The sequence below is a fragment of the Pelmatolapia mariae genome, linkage group LG16_19 (assembly GCF_036321145.2).
Source record: "Pelmatolapia mariae isolate MD_Pm_ZW linkage group LG16_19, Pm_UMD_F_2, whole genome shotgun sequence".
Classification (NCBI taxonomy): domain Eukaryota; kingdom Metazoa; phylum Chordata; class Actinopteri; order Cichliformes; family Cichlidae; genus Pelmatolapia; species Pelmatolapia mariae.
In genome coordinates, this window is record NC_086241.1 from 66048081 (window position 1) to 66068817 (window position 20737).

Genomic DNA, 20737 nt, shown 5'->3' on the forward strand with positions numbered 1-20737 from the left:
AATGTTGCCAGACTCCATAAAAGGAAAGCAAGACAAATTTTTTTAAAAAAGAGTAAGACATGACTTCACTATAGTTTTAGCACATTGCTAAAACATCCAGATGGCCAAATTAGACCCTTTGGTGGGCCAGTTCTGACCCTCAACCCTGATGTTTGACACCCCTGTTGCACAAGGAATTTAAAAGACAAGAGTAATGCGGTTTCATCAAAGCAGTTTAACAAAAAAGCCAATAAGGGCGACTGATCTTTTAAAAAATTAAAATGTCTCTTTACTTCAAGACGGGACGTGTTGTTAAAAAAGGATCCGAGTTGAACTGTCACACGGAATAATACCCATTTCAGGTTTTACCTACAAAACATTCACTGCGACGAGGATGGGATTCGAACCCACGCGTGCAGAGCACAATGGATTAGCAGTCCATCGCCTTAACCACTCGGCCACCTCGTCTGTGACCCCGCACGAATATTACTGAGTCTGGACATCAGCGGGACCAGTGTGCAAACATGATACGTAGATAAATGGTGGGCAGCTAAAGCGTTTGACGCCATGTTCGCTTTTGTTTCTGCGCCACTCTAACAGTAAATACGGCTTTCACTGTAAAAAGTCTGCAAAAAACAAAAAAGTAAACGTAACAAAGTGGGCTGAGTTAAACTTATCTCAACTTAGCAACTACCAATAGGAGCGAACGATAATCTTGATTGACATATGAGTGGGTGGCAGCCACTGTGTGGACTCGTCGAGGTGATCGATTTAAATCTGTGTGTGTGTGTGTGTGTGTGTCTGTGTGTGTGGTTAAAGGCTTACCAAAGCTGTGAGGAAAAGGAGGCTACAACTGCGACTTATCATCAAACACCAACAACGTGTAAACGAAACGTTCATGATGTCGGTTAGCATGATTAACCGGAAGGCAACAGGCGGCACAGGCACTTGCAGTACAGCCGTCTGTCCAGCAGAGGGGGATAAAGACCACCAATTGCAACTAGAGGGTCGCCAAATAAATGGCATCTAGTGCCTGCGTATCCCATATGTTGCGTCCTTAATTATGTAAGGATATATATATATATATGCTTTGCTGCACGTGACTCAGCATGCTTTATGACCACAAACTCATGACGCAATGGGATGAGGTCATGCAACTCTTGCATTAAGGTTAAGTTTGCATGATACTGATGCTGTAAATCTTTCCTTTTGTTAATAATTTAATTTCTCAGGGTGTCTACTGCTGATGATCTGTATATACACACCTGATATTTATTCATGTGGTGTCAATATGCCATCATGTGTTTGAATCCAGTTTATAGTATCCCATCTATATGTGGTACTGCAATCAGTCCAGATTGCAGGTTTAAGCAGCCAGATTTTCCGGTCTTGGCGAATCACAAGGCAGAAGACAGACAGAGGGGATCGAACATTTATTTACCCTTATTAAAAGTTACAGTAAAACCATTAACATCTTCAAACGATAGCAAAATAAAGAGAACCAAAAATATTGGCCAAAACATATTTACAGAGACAGTTTGCAGATAAAAAGCTCACATTTTTTTGTACACAATCCCAACCCCTGCGCCATAAATTCTGAAATGTGAACACTGCAACACTCAAGAAGCTCGAATGTGGTTTTAGCCAGAAAAAGAACCAAAATGCACGAACAAAGACATCTTTTTCCACCTCCCCTCCTTGATGTTCTCCTCCCTATACATGACAAAATACTTGAAATTTGGGGGTAAAACATAGGAATGTAGAATTCTAAAAATTAATAAGATGATCTGAAAGGTTTATGTGTCCATATATCAGTCATTTCGAGTGAAGGAGATGATCTGTCCCGCTCCGCCGACGGTGACAATTTTTAGATCCCAAAAAAAGATGAGAAAGAAAAATAAGATGTTATAGGGCTGCCACGCTGTTTAAAAGGATGCTTCTCCATGAATTGGGAAAATAAGTCAGTATTCCTGATTCGCTCCACATCCAATCCATTACCTTCGCCGCACGCCTGTCCCTGTGTGTACCATGAGGGGGCGACGCCAGCCAACACTTTCATCATGAGAGGGCCCGGTGAGTTTCCGTCTGTCGAAGAACTAATAAAAGGCAGTGAACTGGTGGTTGAATCAGCAAACGTGATATATCCTTTGTCTTCTTTTGTAGTTTTGTTTATAACTTTAAGAGCGTGGCACGAGTCTCTCATATATATTTTTATATACTTTAATCTTGGAAAATCAGTTCAGGTGCCGTGCTGGAGTGCAGTCACTCTGCGTTGGCCTCGCCCTCGGAGGCTGCGGGTGTCGTGTCCTCGGCAGGGGCCTCCTCGGTGGGTGCGGCCTCTGTTGGTGGGGCCTCCTCGGCGGCCTTGGCCTCTTCCTCGGGTGCAGGAGCGGCCTCTGCGGCCTCACCCTCTTTGGCCTCGGTGGCCGGCGTCTCCTCTTTGGTTTCCTTGGCTGCGTGGCCGTTCTCCTCGGGCTTGTCCTCGGTCGTAGGGGAGGTGGCCTCCTCCTTGCCCTCCTCGCTGCCCTTCTTGTTCTTCTTCAGCGAGATACCCTTGAACTTGAAGGAGTTCTTCAGGGAGAACTTCTTCTTCTTCTTGCCCTCCTTGGCAGCCTCGCCCTCCGCTTTGGCCGCCTCGCCCTCGGCCGCGGGAGCGGGCTCGATAGCGTCTCCGGCGCTGGTCTCGCCCTCCTTGGCAGGCTCCGCGGTTCCATTTCCATCCGCGGCCGCTGCTTCCCCGTCGGGTTTGGCTGAAACATCGCCGTTGGTTTTGACATGGCCGTTCTCCTGCAGAGAGAGAGAGAGAGTCATGGATTAAAACACTGGGGGTGGGTCAACGCAAACACACTGCCTGTGGAAACGAAGAATTATTAATGCATAATGAGATGAGCGCACTGTAAACACATTAACATTAGCCCATTTATGCCTACAGTTAATCCATGTTATTCTTCAGGAGAGCAGCTCTGACTGTGGTGGGAGGAGGGGGGGGAATTTAACAGCTGTCTGTATTACTCTGAGCTGGCACACGGGGGCAGTAGTGCTACATCAAAAACATCAACACTACCAGCAAGTTGGGGAACAAAGGAATCCCCGTGAAACCTGCTCTGCGCTCTCATCCTACATCTACCAGCTCCACGCAAGAGCGCAGACAGCTCACATCAGCTTCAGCTCAGACAAAGCCACAATCAGTCCACGCACTCACCAACAGCAGCAACAGGGGCGTCTTTACGTCTCGAAGTGGGTCACATGAGTTCATCTGGGCATCTCTGTAATAGCGCGTATCCTGACCGGATCAGTCACACACCAGTAATCGAAACGCACAATTCACTTCTAACATATTTAAATTGTTCAAAGTTTACGCGGAAACCCACTTCACAGTGTGTGTGAGAGAGAGAGAGACTGTGTGTGGGTAACAGCCGGGGGGGAAATGGGGTCAGAACTGGCGCCTGCACGCGCTTTGTTTGCAACTCCGCAAAATGCGCCTCCAGCAGAGCGCATTTGCATCCTTTGCACCGCTCGCCTCGCATCTTTTGTTCGACGCTCAGAGCGACTACCCGCCCAACTCATGACAGAAAACACGCTCAAAACTCACACGGGGACCCAAATCCGACGCTCTCGGGTGAAATGTGCGCGTAAATCTCCCCAGTGGGACAGCAGACGGAATTAACAAAGGCAGGCGGGCAACTGCGCGCTGCTCGACGGCTGCCCAGCCGGAGGTCTCCCGATGCCCTCATTTTAGGCTAAATTCAGTTTTAAGTGTTTTCCCCCACAGCTATGAACGAACCCTGACACGAACGAGCGACCGCCAGCCCCCCACCGCGGCACCCATGCCGCCAGTGGGCGTCGGGTGCCATGTGGCTCCCCGCTGATGCTCGGGCGCACCGGGCCCGCTTTACTCACCTGGCCATTGGCTTTAGCAGCAGCAGGGTCGGCGGCGGCTTTGCCCTCAACAGCTACTCCACCCTTGGACAACTGGGCTCCCATTTTTGTCTTTCCTTTAGGTTTTATGAACAAAAAATAAAATCGAAAAAGAAAACCCTCGAGGAGTTTTTGAGATTTAAAAATCCAGCTCTGGGATAGGTGAGAGCTTTCCGCCTAAAAAACAGAGGTGCAAATCCGACAGGATCTCCTTCTCCCTTACAAAGGTTTGTCGACGAGAAGACCCCCCCTTAAGCGTGTGTGAACCCCACGGAGGCTGAGCTCAAATTAAAGGATGTCAGGGAGACGGCTGTGAGTATTTCAACCGCGCCTCAAAATCGACCGGAGACCCCTCCCCTGGGCGTGGCGACCGGGCTTTGTCCAATCTGCAGCGGGGGGATGGGCCTCCTTCTCCGGGCTGTCACTGCCACAGTCTGCCACTCAGCTGGAGCATCAGCAAGACTTTATTTTCCAGCTGCTTCAGATGTCTGGAAGATTGTGAACACATTTTAAACTTTGTTCTCTTGTGAATTGTTTATAATTTGGCACAAATTGGAAAATTCATTCATCTGTTCTGGAAAACAAGACAAGTTTTAGAGATTTGACCCGAACAGGTGAGCAGAAAAGTTAAGTGAAGGTAAGAACAAGCAGTGGAAATATACTTCTAATAAAAGTCTAGTTTAATAAAAGTTTAAAGAAGTGCATCAAAGCATTTTAAAGCAGACGTTTTATCTTTTATTTGAAATTAAAATCTAAATGTGAATGTGTCTCTTGTTTTGATTAAAAAGTCTAATATATGACACCCATTGGATAGAAAATTATATTCTCCTCAAATAAATAATGTCTAAGACGTGATCAGTAAATCATAACCATTCAATAAACTGTGAGAAAAAATAGAGGTAGCATAAAAGTCAACACTAAAAGTATTTTTTATCAGTGTGTGTGTGCCTGAAGGTGAAGAATGAACATAAAATATATCTTAAGACAAAACACATGAAAAACAGATTCAGCTTTAACAGTTAGATGAAAGAAGAAACAAGCAAACATATAAGCACGAACATGTATACACACTGTATTTCAGCAATTTTATTCCATCACCAGCAAGTAAAACTGTTCCTTTTCATCTGTAGTGGTGATGAGTAGTTACAGTTGTAGCTAAAATGCAGATGTTTAATCAAAGTCATGGCTAACAGTGGATATTGTCAGTTAAGGATATCAATTTGGAGTTGAAGCAGTTGTGTTCACTAGCATACTGAATATCTGGTAAACAGAGTAGTAGCCGAATGGTTGAAGTAGTAAGCCATCAGTTATGGATAAACATTTTAAATCCCCCTAAAAAAGTTTGATTATTCCAAGCCTAGAACTTCCAGCTCTCTGAGGAGTCCCACGTTAATCTGCTGTTCAGCCTCCCGGCAACATCCTTTATCTCAAAGAGGCCCTCCGCAGAACTCGATGATCGCAGAACAACAGCACATCAATGAGAAGCGAGGAATTTTAATGGCCTCCTCTGGAATTTGAGTGACAGGGCCCGGCTTTCCAAGAGAAAACCTGTTACATAACACGCAGCGCACTCAGAGGAGACTTTGAGATGGCACTGGGGCCGCTTTGTCACCAACACAGACAGCGAGACAGTGAATCAGACTGTCGGCTATTAATGAGGTCTCGTTGGCTAGAACAGTGCATCCCACGGTCGCCGCAGTGACACTGCGTTTTTTTTTCACCGAGAGGTCAGGGGTCATGTGTTTTAAGAGTTATGAAAGCCAGTGGAAAGCTTCTATATCCTGCATACATGCTTTTGTATACCAGCCTCTTCCTTTTAAACCTAATTGTCAAATTTCCTTTCCCATCATTTATCCTTCATGTGACCCCACGTTAACAAAAACACGGCGCCGAGCCCCCTTCTCCTGCTTCATTAAGAGCATCCCTACGTGGGTCCATCTCTTTCCCCCTGTTCACCCACTAGAACGACCCCCCTCCACACAAACACACACACATGTCACAGCTGTGGTATGCAAGGCATGCATACACCACCCAGAGAATGATCCCCAGCCATTTGCGGGCCAAGCTTCCCAGAGTGGAACACACTCTGAGGGGTTCAACATCTACACCTCCCCACCCCTCCTAACCAACCTCCATACATTCTCCCAAACTGAGTCAAGAAAGAGAAACACATGATGTTTTTAACCCCCCCCCCCCCCCGGTCTCACCTTTTAGTGGATGCATGGCTCAATTATGGTTGTGTGGTTCCTTTCCTCTGATATGGAACACCAGACTCCAGTGACCAACACAGTCCTACTTGGCTGTGACTTTCTGTGATTCTGAATTCTTCCACAAATAGGATGAGACACATACAATAAAGGCACAGAAACAAACACTAGGATAGGTGTACCCGTGAGGTCGTGCTGTGGGAATTACGTTCAGTCTGGCATCAAGCATTTGGAACCAAAGGGAGTAAAAATGATATTAACAATAAGAAATCTCTTAGGTAAGAATATTAAAAATCAGAAAGACACTGGGAAGAGGCCCAGAGTCCTCGGCACAGGAACGATATCCAAACAAGTCCCTGTCAGGCAGCTTAGCGGGGCGAGGTCAGCCCAGATTTATTTCAACAGCAGTGAAGGTCAAAAAGTCACTGGCTGGAGAAAAAAAGTGTTTTACTGGGTGACAAACTTAAAGGTCAACTTTAATTTGAAAAAAGTCAAACAAACCTCAAATTTCCATATTCTTCTGGCCTGATTTTTGCATGTGGGTTTTCTGAGTACGCAGGAATGCTTCAAAAAGACTGTGGGGATACTTGATCTGTAAACTTTCAAAGATGGTGGGGCAGGGGTGTAAAGTAGGCAGGTTAATTGCCCCTTTGGGCCTCCTGCTCTCACACCCCCTCGCAGTCTTGCCTACATCAGATTGATAACAGTGTCTTATCAGCAGTGGAAGCAACAACTATTGTTACAGCTACTCCCATTATTGTAATGATTATTTTAATTAACATATATTTAACCTTCTTTTCTCTTATAGAGGGCGCATGCCCCTTAATGAGTATTTTCTTTCCAAGTATGAGACGTTACTCTTACTTAGTATGTAGTACACAATGTAATCTCATTCACTATTTATAGAATCAATATCCAATATCTGAATGTTTTTTCTGCATTTCTGTAGCTAATAAGATTGTGTAATTGCAAACTGTTAAAGGAAAATAAAACAAAGCCGTACTTAATAGAGGTTGAATGCTTTCAGTGTTGTTTGTTAAACAGAAATATAATCACAAACCAACTTCTGTTTCAATCCATTGCTTTTGAGGTGGTTTTCTGATCCCTTGAAGCGTTTCCCAGCAGACTTTGCATATCACTCTGGCCCTCCTCTTTTTGGTATCACATGACAAACCACTATGACCTGGGTATTAGAAGAAAGCGTATACAAAAGTTTAATATTGCGTTAATACAGGGATCTTTCTACTTGTATGTAGATGTACACTGGACATGCATGTGCAGGTGAAAAACAGGAAGCAGACTGTTGATCAGCAGTTTTAAAAGTGACATAAGATTATAAGGCGCTCTGTACTGACTGGGAGGCTTTTCAAAGACTGCAAAGTGACATCTTAGAGCTGTACTGGGAGTGTAATTGATTACCAGAGAAAGCCTTGGCAATGAGAAAGAAGAACCCACACAAAACGGCTGAAATCACTAAAGGTTCTTGAGAGTAGGTGTAATATTTTGGTTCCTAGTCAGGAACCAAACATGAGCATTATTGCTTTGAAAAGACTCAGTGTTAGCGGGTCTTAGAACATCAGGGTTCAGCTTTAAAAGAAATAGTTTTCTCCCTCTAAAATCCTCTGCATGCTTTCTTTTACACCTACTTGGCCTCATTGCCCCCTTAGCATTTAAGCACCTTTGCTTAGCCTACATCTATACCTTTGTCCAGAGGTAAAGGTCCCTGCACCCACTCACAAAAGAAAGAAACAATAGCTGCTGTTGCATGATGAGAGTTTAAGGATGTGGGTCCTTATGAAACCACTTGTGCAGAGGTAAAACAGGACATAAGCTATTAGGCAAATTTAAAAGTGACGTTGGAGTGTTTTCAGGGTGAAGAGAGCTGTGCTGGCTGTTTCCCCACTTTTTAAAGTGCTCGTCGCTCTATATTGGTTCACAGGTTTGAATGTGGAATCAATCGTCTCATCTCATTCTCAGCAAACGGCAAAGAGATACAACTCCCATAGGTAATGAGGTGCAATGGCCTTCCCCAACCACCCATTTAAAAATGAAAAATGGTGCCGTTAAGAGTGCAATAAGCACAAAAAAAGCCAAGGCACTGACATGGAGGCCTTACTATTTATTTACTATGCAGAGCACACACACACACTTGTAGGATGCACACTGTGATGATAACAAGTCCTGATTTCCTTGAGAAAAATGAGAATGTGCCTGAAGAAGTACCCCTGGTCTTGACCTGTCTGCTTATTTCTGTCACGTTTAACGTTGTGCCCCCCCCCCCCCCCCAATGAGCCGGTCAATGCCCCTGTTTGTGCTGCTGGCCATTTTTCATGCCCTGACATGGGATGAGCTCTCACCAAAAAGCCCCCATTGTCTCTCTCGCTCCCTGCGAGCCAACTGCGCATTACAAGTAGAAAGAGAGAGGGATAAAAAAATAAAAGAGAGAGGAGGGCTGGAGCGAGGGAGCAGCATCAGAAACACGTCTCTGGAGTTCCTTTTGCTTCTGGGAGGAGAAAAAGTTATCTTTATGACAGTCACCTTGAACAGATTACTTGAGCAGATCAGCATGATGAATATGTAATTTCCCAAGGTTCCTCAGCTTGTCAGCAATCCATGCATACACAATCACAAAAACAAGAGTGCAGGCTGTTTCCTGTGTGCTTTCCTTTGGTTTTACTTCAAGTTTGTCTCACAGCTGAGAGCTCGAGTACCTAAATAACTGATGCAATCGTACAGCACCTTTCAGGGTAGAAAATAATATTATTTAAAGCATCGAAAATGCTAATGCAACACTGAATTTTGCTCAAAAGTGGCGTCCAAGCGGCTTTGTTTATACGCCGAGATGTAAATGCGATTTTATGTCTCCCCTAAACACAGCATTTGCATTGCCAAGCACCTAATTACAAGGACAATCAGGTGCACAGCCCTCTTCACTGCCATGAATACGAGCGTGTCGACTTAAAAGAAAGCCCATTGTAATGCTAATTATTTCGATCAACTAGCTTATTGACTGCAAAAAGGCCCTCACCAGCAGGCAACCACAAAGCTGCACATGGCAGCCATCTTGGCCAGGGGCTTGTGCAGGGTCTGGCAGTGGCTCTCAGAGGAGACGGAGGAGGAGGAAGGGATACAGGAGGGATGTCCAGTGCTCAGCCAGGCTTGCATGTTTGACTCGCCTCATTGATAAAACAGTCGTTCACATCGCAGGGGGAGCCTGGAAAACAACACAAGCTCTAAAAATGGAGGGAAAGAAACAGTGGATGTGTTTACTGTAGATTTCCCTTCACACACACACACACACACACACACACACACACACACACACACACACACACACACACACACACACACACACCTCCCTGCCTAAGGTGGCAGACATGACGCGACAAACTCCCCCCACCTTCCCAACCCACCCTACATTTCTGCATGCGTGCAGACAGGGGGACAGAGTCGGTTACCATGGCAACTGCTGCTTCTATCAACATTTCTGGCCGATGTTACAGAGGTACGTGGTTCCGTGGAAAGGCAGGAGAAGGGAAGGCCTTGGCGTTCTGTTTGTTTGTTTGCCTTATCATTTTGCCGAGGTTTGCTTATCTGAGATGACTCCCACAATTTAAGCAGGCAAGACTCTCAGCCTCTCTGTGACCACAGGGAAATTAAGCGTGGTTCCCTTTTAACCTCTACCCTCCCCACCTCCCCATCAGGCTTTATTTTGGTTTTCCTCATCATAAATTCTTTCTGTCTTTGTTGACTCCTGTTCATTGTCTCCCCGTGTTTGTCTCTGATCTCGAGGCTTGAACAGTTCTTGGCAAATTCCACCAACGGTGCCTTGTTTCTGTCTGTTGTCATAACATGCAGGGCAGGTACGACGGGAGCGAGAGATAAAACAGATGGTAGGACAAGTAAGAGGAAAGGGTGAGAGGTTAAGGAGAGCAGAAAGGCTTGATGAGTGAGGCAGAGGGAAAAATGACTGTGTGTGTGTATCAGACAGGGGCGTACAGTAGTAGTAGGGCAGCTTACCCCCACTGGCAATGAAGCTGCTGCATTACTAGGTCAGTGTGCCATCATCTCATTCATCATTATCACAGCCTGCTCTTCCTCCTCCGCTCTGCCTCTTCATCCCTCCCACATTATGGTTCGATTGTTCTCCTCGTCCAAGCTTCAGAGACAAAAGCAAAATCAGCTTAAACAGCCAAGGATGACAATTTCAGAGTCTGTAATTAATTTTTTATTAATAAGTAATTTACAAAAGTAGGATGTACAATTGATACACCATAAAGAATACGTTTTGGTTTATAAGATTGCAGATATTCACATTTATGCTGAAGCTGGCTAACTTCAAAGAGATGTCCACATAGGAAGCATGTTTCTTCCATCTTCATTGTTTTATTCTTTCCATATGATGGTGTTTGTCCTTACCATGGATGTTAGCTGAGAGCAGTTTAACCCTCATCCTGCATCACTGTCCCTGTGCTAATATGTTTATATTAGCCTAACCATAGACCTGTAGCTTATCACTGTGTAGCAGATAATATGTCAGCTAACCCTGTGTCAGCTACATGAAGTCCCCATAAGGAGCTTGGACGGATGGTTGTGAGAACCTTTCCAGACTTTCTGAGACAGCCTTTGGGTCTTAGTTGATTTTTTTCTTTTGGCTTTTTCCCCCATGATCTTTTGTGATGTAGGTTGCACTCGGAGTGACTGATCACATTAATTTATGCCATAATCCAGTGCATCACGTCACACACTCCAAACAACTCCTTTTGGATAAATTATCCTATTTGATGCTGTGGATATGTGCATAATCAGCACTTCTGTGACTGATTATGGCTTGTTTGTCACATAATCTAATCATTGTTTTAGTGCCCAAGTTGGACCCAGTACCATACTCATGTCTCCTTTGGCTTTCTTGCAATTATTTTAATAAAATCTGAGCTTTTGTTATGACTTCAGCAACATTTATATTTACCCTGTATCAGCGACTTACATACTTAAACTTAAAAGTGGGCTTTCTTGGAAAGTTGAAACCCCTTTTCAAGCAGTAATCAGCATGAAAATAGGAAATAAAGTTCAGACATGAAAACCATTTCAGCTGAGCTGACAACCATTTAATGTGTCAGCCTCAAGTGTGAATAAACACCCTGCTCTATAAATGTCACAGTGCAGATCTTATTAGAAGGTCTCACCTACTAACATCTAACATCAATTTATCACTTTAAACACTAAACAATTCAGAATGAATGAAGTTCTAGTGACAGGCATGCAAAATTATTATGTATTAAAGCTTTGACAGCATTACATGTGATCTTTCGCAGTATAGGCATTACATATAACTTCCTGTGATGTCTAGGCTTGTGTGTTAGATGTTAAAAAATTGGGCGTATTGTGTTTTTTTTATTCCCGTAATGGGCCTCGTGTGTCTCAAAAAAGCTGTCAGTGTAAAACAGGCAGAAGGCAGCTCGATGAAGCTTTTGAAAAGTCAAATCCACACCTCCTCCTGTCAAAACTGCAAAATGTCAGCTGACCTATGACACTCAGAAATCCCATGAGCACAAGCATAGACATGCTGACACACTGCTGAAAGTGGATAAATAAAACATGATAAGCTATATTACATGACAGCTTTGCATTCGTGCATATCATAAAAAAAGGGCTGCTTTTGATACAAAATCAAACAGACATCTTCCCTGCTGCTCAGGAATAGCTGACAGCACAAGTGCCATTTGTTTGCTGTACACAAAGAAATATATATGACAACAACCACTTGCGTGCAGCCGCATGCAAATGAATCTACCCCCAACTGCTAGACACCCAACACACACACACAGATACACTCATTAGCTCAGTTTTGGGTTAACCGCTATGTGGGGCTTTTTTTCGACCAATCTGTGAGATCATCACTCTCTCTGAGCCCACCGTCAGTTTTTTTTCTCTTCGCCGGCTGCTCAAACCACCCCCACCTCCTCCTTTCCTCTCTACCATCTTCATTGTAATGCAGATTTAAGAATCGGGTGGGGGATGGTGAGCGAGGAGGTTTGTGGAGAAGCTGTGGTTGGTGTTAAGTATGACCTGGCAGCCCGCTGAGGCACAGCGGGCTGCCCGGCGTGGGCTGGGGGGAGGGGAGCCCAAGAGAAGAGAGAGAAAAGAGATGAAGAAAGAACTTCGAGGGTTTCCCCCTCAGCCTCTACGCATGACTCAGACATTAGATATCATCATTTTGAAATAAAAGACGGCAGACACGCCCCTCCTCGTATCTCCATGCAACACTAATCTCATCCAGAGAAGAATAGGATGTTCAGCGGCGTTTAGTTCTGTCTAGACATAATGAGCTTAATGTCACTGAGGTCATGTTGTTGTTCTCTCTGTCATGGGCTAATACCATGTCAAACTAACTGGAAAATTAATAGTGATCGTTATTTGCAAATGGCTCTTTATTAATCTGTGTGGAAGCCGTAAAACATCAAGCTCATCAATGTCTCCACAAAAACTGCAGTACAGAGTCTGCTATGTTTTTCTGCAGGTTTGCCAAGTGTGTGTGTCTGTGTGTGTGTGTGTGTAGCTGTTGTTACTGCAGGTTCAACTATGGCCACGCTCATCCCAGCTGTTGCAGTGCAATCCTGTCTCTCTCAGAGCACAGGGGCAAAAAGTCAAATCGTGCCCTGCCCACTTCTAACAATATACCCCACCCTTCTTACCACACACACACACACACACACACACACACACACACACACACACACACACACACACACACACACACACACACACACACACACACACACACACAGCAGGAACGATAGAGATGGCAGAGTGCAGAAAAAGGCCTGCAGCAAAAATAAATAAATGTCTAGAGTCGACCCTGGGCCATTGTGCTTTAATGAGCCGCGTGTGGTCGGATTCATTGACTTTGCACCTCTTAAAATAAAAGGAGCTAACTTCTGTTGTTGACTCCTCATTCGCTGTTTGATCACAATCAACTACGCTCTTAACCCATAAGAGGAGGTTTGCCAATTGAGGATTATTACCACTGTTAACTTTTATAAGCCAACATTTTTAAAATTAATTATGTAAAAATGTGCCTGTCCCGTCTGCCCACCCATCGCAGACATTTAAGTGTGGGTTCAGTTACGGTGGCTTGGTGGCATACTTTCCTCCTCTTTTGCTTGCTTGTTCCACTTTGGCACGGTTCATTATTTGGTTGTCATTTTGCTCCACTTTTCCATTTTATCCATCTGCTATTGCAGCTGGGTTGTCATGGAGCATCATTGCGGCGTATTTGTGAGTGACCTATTTATAACCCGCCCCCTTTATCTCTTGCCCCCAATTCCCTCTCTTGTCCCCGTCCAGTTTATCAAAACACGGTTACATAAAAGCACATCCCTGTGAACCGCGAAAATCTTTGTGAGTTATTAAATAATTCAGGAGAAGAAGTGAGTTGTTGAGTCTGGGTTATTCATAATTTCGGTCTTAGTTTATTCTGAGCATATGACTGAGTTTTTCCTGGTACGTACACGTGCGTTTGAATTATTCCACTCAAACAGAAACTAGAGTGATGATGCCTTTTATCTTCTATTGTTATGTGCTTCTGAAATCAAACATAGGAAGCTTCTGCCAGCTAAGATCTGAACATACATCTCCTACAGTTTGATGTTGTTCTAATGGCTGCTTCAGTGTGCCAGCTTCTGTTACAATGGTGGAAGCTCATCTTTAAAATGGCCATAATTTCAGCTAACAAGGTGACAACATGCACAACTAATCCCTGTGAATTAAAAGCTCAGGCTTCAGACTGATCTCAGTGACCAATTTCATACATTTTTTTCTACTCTTATCTCTGTATGATCTCACTAAAAAGAGATATGACCATCTCAGACACAGGTAACCCACGTGCTGTTCAAACCTGTTTGTGAGGGGTAGCTAACCAAAAACAAAATTGGCTTGAAGGGAGAGAAGCTAAAACAGACTGAATGAACTGAAAAGGTGCACCAAGACTCAGTGTAAGCCAGAGAACAATGTCTAATGGAGTCCAAGAATAGAAATATGGAGCTGGAGATGATTACATTAAAACCAGTTTAAATGTCTGGTCTATCTGTAGGTTTGAGCGATTGCTCTTAAGACCTCAGATGTGAGTTGTGTAAATGAGGTTAGAAGTCTCCAGCTTGAAGGATGTAACAGTGTACGGCTCCCTCTCGTAATTAGATTAACAACTCCGAGGCTACAAAGACAACGGCTGCCACTTGTCAAAATCTCACCCTGCCTTTTTGCTTTGACCTCAAGCCAGCCTTCACAGCTCTATCATCAGACTGGAAACCCAGTTGCATTAGCTCCTGCTATACCAGCGGACCTCTCCCCCCTCGGCTCGTGAATTAATCTAGAGCCGCCTGGCTGTGTGTGCTGATCTCATCTGCACTGGCCTGCTGAGGCAGGTAGCATTGATCTGTGCTAGCTTGACCAAACTGCCCAGTTGAGTCTGCATTAACTGTCTGACAGCCTGGTTAGCCCGTAACTCTTTGCTTGTCCTGTGACAGCGATTGCACGTGATTGATCGGGGATTGATTGGTTGAAAGAGGGGACAGGGAGGAAAGTGTAGTGAGGTAAGAGAGTAGGTGCAGTGGGTCATTATTTAAGTTTGGGTATCATTGGAAAATGAGTGAAAGGCTGAGTAAGATTTACTGTTACTGCCCGTATTATTCTCTCATACATTCGCTCACTGTCAGAGGCTGAGATACCATCCTGTCAGAAAGAGACATTAAAAACAAAATGGTGTAAGTATATCTCCTTATGACAAGCACAATATGAAAGACACCTGCTTCAACAACAGCAGAGGGAAGAAAAGAGCATTTGACTCCCCCAAAGGGAGATCCTGTCTTTGTGTGATGTCCCTCTGGGGCTTACTAACTAGGTTATTATTGGTCAGTGATGAGCTGGGAGTGGAGATCAATGGTTAAGCATTTAGAAGACCCTGAGCGTCTGTCCACAATAAAGCTCTTAGCATCAGGAGAGACAGGGGTGACAGCAGGTGTGGTATTTGGGCCAAGGGCACCAACTGCACCATTTGATCAGGCGCTGTGTAACATCCTCAAAAACCCAACATATAAGCAGATCGGGCATCACTCGGGGCTGTCAGAGATATAATCTGCTTGAACACAATAAAAATGACTGACACCTTTATATACGTATACCTACAGAGGGGGAGATAAAGACAGAAAAAAGCTCATAATTTGATGAGATTGTCAGCTCTTTATTGATGTCACGGTTGGATTTTGGCCTCTAGATGCCTGCAGCGATAAGCACATGTCACAAGGAGATGATCAAACAGCAGGGGGGGATTTGATCGCCATGCATTGTGCGCTGATTTTTTGCATATAGCACCCTCAGGGCCAGTTGAACTGCTAAGGTTATTTGATGATGGATGTCACTCTGGCTAATGGTGGAGCGGCTCCTCTTTCATACGCTTAAGAATTTGGCCCGGAGGGACTCATTCCTGAAACATTCCATGGTGTCAGATTATCTCCCTGAATTTAAACGTAACCAAAACCATAATACTTTTATGATGCAGTTGTGTGAGAGTGGGCAGAGAAAGGAAATCAAGCTGACTGACACCAGTTGCCGAGTTATGTTTAGCAGACAGTTAGAAGTGTCTTCAGCGCAGCGGAGCCTGGGTTTATGCTCTCTGGGATTCTTTTAGGGAGATTTATGGGGGTGTCATGGGAAAGTTGCCTGGGTGGAGGCGAGTCGCTCCTCCTAATGGGCTGTGTGACCCTGGTCTCGTCAAGGTCAGCGTGATCCGGAGTAATTAACGACCGGCAGCAAAGCGCTTTGACTGGCTTTATCTCGGTCCCAGTGCTATCATTAAACGCCTCAAATCTTCAGAGGGTCCTGCTCGGATCCAACTCAATACAAAGACTCACTACGCACCTGTGTGTACCCCCCTCACACATCACTGCACTAACACAGACACACTCAAGGTTGGCCAAGGACACTTTCTTCAGCTTGATCGATGAGCGTGTCATTTGCACGGGTGTTTCTGAATTTGCTGTGTCAGAGTGTAACAAGAGGGTGTTTCAGGGCCGTAATGGCTCGCCTATGGGGAGAAATAAAACTTAACGAGCTGAATGTCTCAGCATTTAGAGCTGGACACAAACAAGAGCTCTCGGTGATGGGTGTCTTTCTAATGTCCCAACCTATAGACTCATCTTCTTCCCTGTCCGACCAGAGACTGAATCACCTTATAAGGGCTGAGAGAGTTTGGAGTCTCGAGCAGTTTGGCAGCAAGCTAGTGACTGCTGGGCCTGATGTATGGCCTTGTTATTCCAAATAGAGAAGAGGGAAACGGCTGATTATTGATATCTGCTAAGTGTCCAGGATGAGTAATGTGGCTGTCCAATTGAGCAGCTGTTCGCCAAGCTTTTGGCAGGTGGGAGAAATCAATAGCAAGATGCACCTTTCAGATGAGGATAACGAATGAGAGCAGAGTGCCGTAATGGAAAGATACCTGTCTTTGCTTTGGCCCGAGCCTCTCATGCAGTTACGCAGACAGTCATGTGGCAGTGCTGATGAAAGCCAGTGTGGGAGTTGTGGGATTTTAAACAGACTACATGTTTGATCAGTGGTGTTTGTAATGGTGTTGAGGTTTGGAAACAGACGCAGCGGTTTTACATACTGCCTTAAACCCAAGTGTCAAACTTGGTTTGACTAAGGGCCACACTGGGAAATGAGAATCACATCAAGGGCCAGACATAGTACGCTGCAGTTTAATGACAAGAAAATCCATTTCACACTTAATCTTTGCATATATAATGAAGTCCACAGAAAGCTCTCAACCAATCAACAAAGCTGCAAATCCATCATAACTTTGGTTTTGACTGTCTGAATATGACAGTTACTAGCATTACGCCTTTTCATCAACAAAGATATAAATTTTGAACTGAAATGGTCACAACGACTGAGACTGTCCAAGCCGGGGCTCGAACTGGCAACCTTCCGATTACAAGGCGAACTCCCAACTCTTGAGCCACGATCGCCCGCGAAAGTCTCACAAATTAACATAACGAATATTAAACAGCGCGAGATTGAGAACTATTGTTTGTTTTTCTGGTAAATTTCCAGTAAAATAGTAAAATAGTAATAGTAATAGTCATGGGCCATATTATAAAGTGTTACCTAAAAACATAAAAAGGAGAAATTTGCCTTTCTCATACATCCTGGCCTTTTGCCATAAAATTTACTGCACAGAAAAATCCTTTTCAGCCCCATCACTGTGAGATTTAGCTTGCTGTAGCTGCATGCCTCTTTAGTTCAGTGACTTTTTAAGTCTCTGTTCAGTGTTTATGACTCTATATCTTGGCATAAATTCCCTTCTTGGAAAACAGATATCTTGTGGGTCCCACTTTACACTCTGTAATCAAATACTCAGTCTCAAATCGCTCTTGAGATTGTTTCCCTTCAGCACCAGCTTTTTGGTGGCATTCTGGGTTAACAGGCATGTCAACTTGCAGGTATGTTTGAAGTGTGCCTGTCATTTTGGTGCATGGGACCTTTGTGACTGTGTGCTGACAGCTAGAACCTAAATTGAAGGGCTGGCTGAAAGGAAATTTTTAAAGGGTGTATTTGGCCCACAGGCTTCGAGTTTGACACGTGCCAAAACCCAGACACTGTCTGAAGTGCAGCATCAGTGTTCGGCTTATAGGTTAGTTTCATAGTAAAAGAGAGAAGCCTGTGATGCAAAATGAAGCCAGAGCCTTTTAAAGCGTTTTTCTAACCAACACAATTAAAAGCTACCACCTACGTGATGTGACCAACCAGTCAGTTATATTACAAAGCAGATAGAGATGTTACGTAGGCAATGCTAATGAGGGCATTTTCTGTGCAGCTTTAAAAAGTCACAAAACTCACAATTAAAGTCCATTGATGTGGACATTGTTGGAACATGACCAACACAGGCAATAGGTCATGGCACTAACAACTAATTTCAAGCTAATGTTTTGGTTATTAATTGCTCGTTTACTTCCACACTTCATCCTGACACTACAATATGGCGTGCAGGAAGACAGTGTGTGGGATAAGTGTCTGATATTTGCTTCATACCCCCAGGTCTCTTTGGAATTAGAAAGAAGTCATTCATTAGTTTATCAGTCCTAGCGTGTCATGAGTTCATATATCCATTTGTGCACCTTGACAGGTTTTTTACTCTTTGCTGTTTTGTAACTATTGAGACATTAAATGATGAGCGTGGCGCTTTTAAATGGTTATGCATTACAGGCTGTTAATTGGGCTTAAGGGGTTGTTGTTTATGCTTTAATTTGTTGTGTAACCTGTGAAAGTGTACAAGCTTAGATTAATTATATAGAAATGTCTCCTGCTTTGCTAACTTCATTGCAAATTATTGTGCATCTTATTTATAACCTTTGGTTTACTGGCATGGAAATGCAAGCACAAATGTGTACTTAACTATGCTCTTGTATCTATGCCATATGCAAGTCACATAGCTGTTATTACTTTTATAATCAGCTATAATTAATTTGGTTCAAATGCCTCTCTGTTATAGCTGATTCCTTCTTATCTGGCGCTGACCCCACTGAGGTGACAACCCAATTAAACTCCTCAAAATCAAATCAGTCAGTGTAACTTTTTCTCTCCAGCAGCCTCATATAGAAAAAGACAGCTCTCATCACCCTTGACCCGCTCCCTGCAGGCATGAAGCACATTCGCGTTTCACTTTTTCATCAGCTTGCATCATTACATGTCATATATCATCCACTGATTCATCAAAGAGCAGAGGCCATGCAGGCCTTTGCACATACAAACATCTTACTTATTTTGCAAATACTGAGTTAATAGTTGTTTGTGTGTAGAACATTTATGAGCTACGTCTTTATTTCTGACCGTCTGCAGGTGCACCTTACTCTCTCACAGCCCTTTTCCTTTTCCCTTTCTCTACATGTTGGTCCCTCTGGTCGCCCCTCTCTCCCCTCCGCTGCTGTGCAAATGGATTACTCTTGTAGCTCCCAGTCTGAGGGGAGGGCAGAGTGGCGTTCTTATGTCACGACACGAGTGAAATATGCATATGAATGTGTAGCTACATTTGTGAGCTGTTAAAAAACTAAAACAAAGCCAAAAAATTAATATAAAAGAGATTTGTTTCATTATGAGATTGTATGAGTAAGAACTGGGAGCTGGGGGGAATGCAAAGAAGTAACAGGAAAGACAATTTGGCTATAAGAGCAAGCAAAATTTGCATCTGTTCATGTTTCTGCATTATGAACGATGAGAAGGAGAAGAATGAAGCCCATGTAACCTGCATGATATAAGGTGAAGTCCATGATCCGGACATTTTCTGCCCTCTAAGGCAATCTTTCTTCACACAGAGTCCAAAAATAGAGTCGTAATCATTAATAAACCATGTACCTGCTGTGCATCCCAGCTTTTTTCCAGTATCCCTGCAGGGGAAAGAGGTGGGGACAACATTCACGTGAACAGAACAGGATCTGCATAAGTCACTAGCATGTCAGCCAGTGCTCGCAGGCTCCCTACATTATTGAAAATGTTTTAATGGTCAGCTCGCATCAAATATTTACTCTCATCTTGTCATTTACTGTAAATCTCCCAGAGTTATTTCCAACTCCACATTTTCCCCTTTCGACCTCCTCCTGCCATCCTTTTGCATTTCCCCCAACCTCAACTCTCTGTCTTGTGCTCACTTTCCCTGTTGACTGAGCAGCAGCATCAATGACAGGCATTTAAGTGGTTGCCAGGACAACACCATGACGACAGTGATGGAATTCATTCGGCATGGGGATCACATGAATGGAGAAGTCTGAACCTGATGAACTTCATGTCTGCTGGCTTTGAGCAGTCTTTCAAACAAACACACACAGATCTCCATCATGAAACTTCCAAGTTGAGGTTGACTCACGGTCGGCTACTGAGTCACAGAGTCAGCATTTTAACTTTCAAACTTTCTGTGGCTTTTCACTGCAGGAAGGCCCGCTTTGACCGACCCAAACACCAAACTGTAATCAGCACTCAGAGTGATCTTTTACAGTAGCACAGTATCTATTCCCTTCATCTGTTGAAGGCTTAACTGCATCTTCATCTGGAGCCACAGAAGGTTTCACACAACTTTTTTTTTCTAGCAAAAAAAGTGTCTTTTTGGCAGAAGATTGTTTTTTGCCGCATCTGTTAGCAATATTGTAAGCTGAGTGCTAATGGTCCATTTTTCCTGCATAAGAAACTTTGTCTCCCATCTGTGCAGATAGTGGTGGTAGTATCATGGTTTGGGCCTGTTTTACTACATATGGGCCAAGATGGCTCAACATAAGTAATAGAGCTACAAATTTTGAATAGACCTGCAAATTCAAAAGGAAAGTATCAAAATACTTGTCTGTGAAATAAACAGTGGTTCACAAAGAGAGACAGCTGCACTCAGCACACGAGAAAAATAATGAGCTCTGTTCCTCGGGTGTAGTTTAACTCTGTTTCGTCAGATGCCCCCTTCTTATGCACAAAGGGTCCTTTGGTGTTGGTGTCATGACACAGCAGCTACAGCAGTAATGGCTTTGGAGAAATATCTGTCATGTTAAAGGACAGGAATGCTACCGGCATTTTGGAGATTCAACACCAACACCTTCAGGTTT

General features: G+C 44.0%; 1 protein-coding gene and 1 non-coding gene across 2 annotated transcripts; both read right to left on the reverse strand.

Annotated features, from left to right (window-relative positions):
• Positions 1-365: 365 nt before the first annotated feature.
• trnas-gcu (transfer RNA serine (anticodon GCU)) lies at positions 366-447 on the reverse strand. The gene has a single exon. It is a non-coding gene; the product is annotated as a tRNA-Ser (tRNA).
• Positions 448-1397: 950 nt separating this feature from the next.
• On the reverse strand, positions 1398-4196 carry marcksl1a (MARCKS-like 1a). Its single transcript, XM_063498023.1, has 2 exons — positions 3880-4196; positions 1398-2766 (listed from the first exon to the last, which is right to left on the reverse strand). Exons 1-2 carry the CDS (start codon positions 3961-3963, stop codon positions 2242-2244), a joined length of 609 nt encoding a protein of 202 aa, XP_063354093.1. The 5' UTR covers positions 3964-4196; the 3' UTR covers positions 1398-2241.
• Positions 4197-20737: the final 16541 nt, after the last annotated feature.

Excerpts from the sequence above, each read along its gene's own strand:
- marcksl1a (XM_063498023.1), bottom strand. The coding sequence starts at position 3,963 with ATGGGAGCCCAGTTGTCCAAGGGTGGAGTAGCTGTTGAGGGCAAAGCC. Across the intron at positions 2,767-3,879 it reads CTGCTAAAGCCAATGGCCAG|GAGAACGGCCATGTCAAAAC; the intron begins GTGAGTAAAGCG and ends CTCTCTCTGCAG.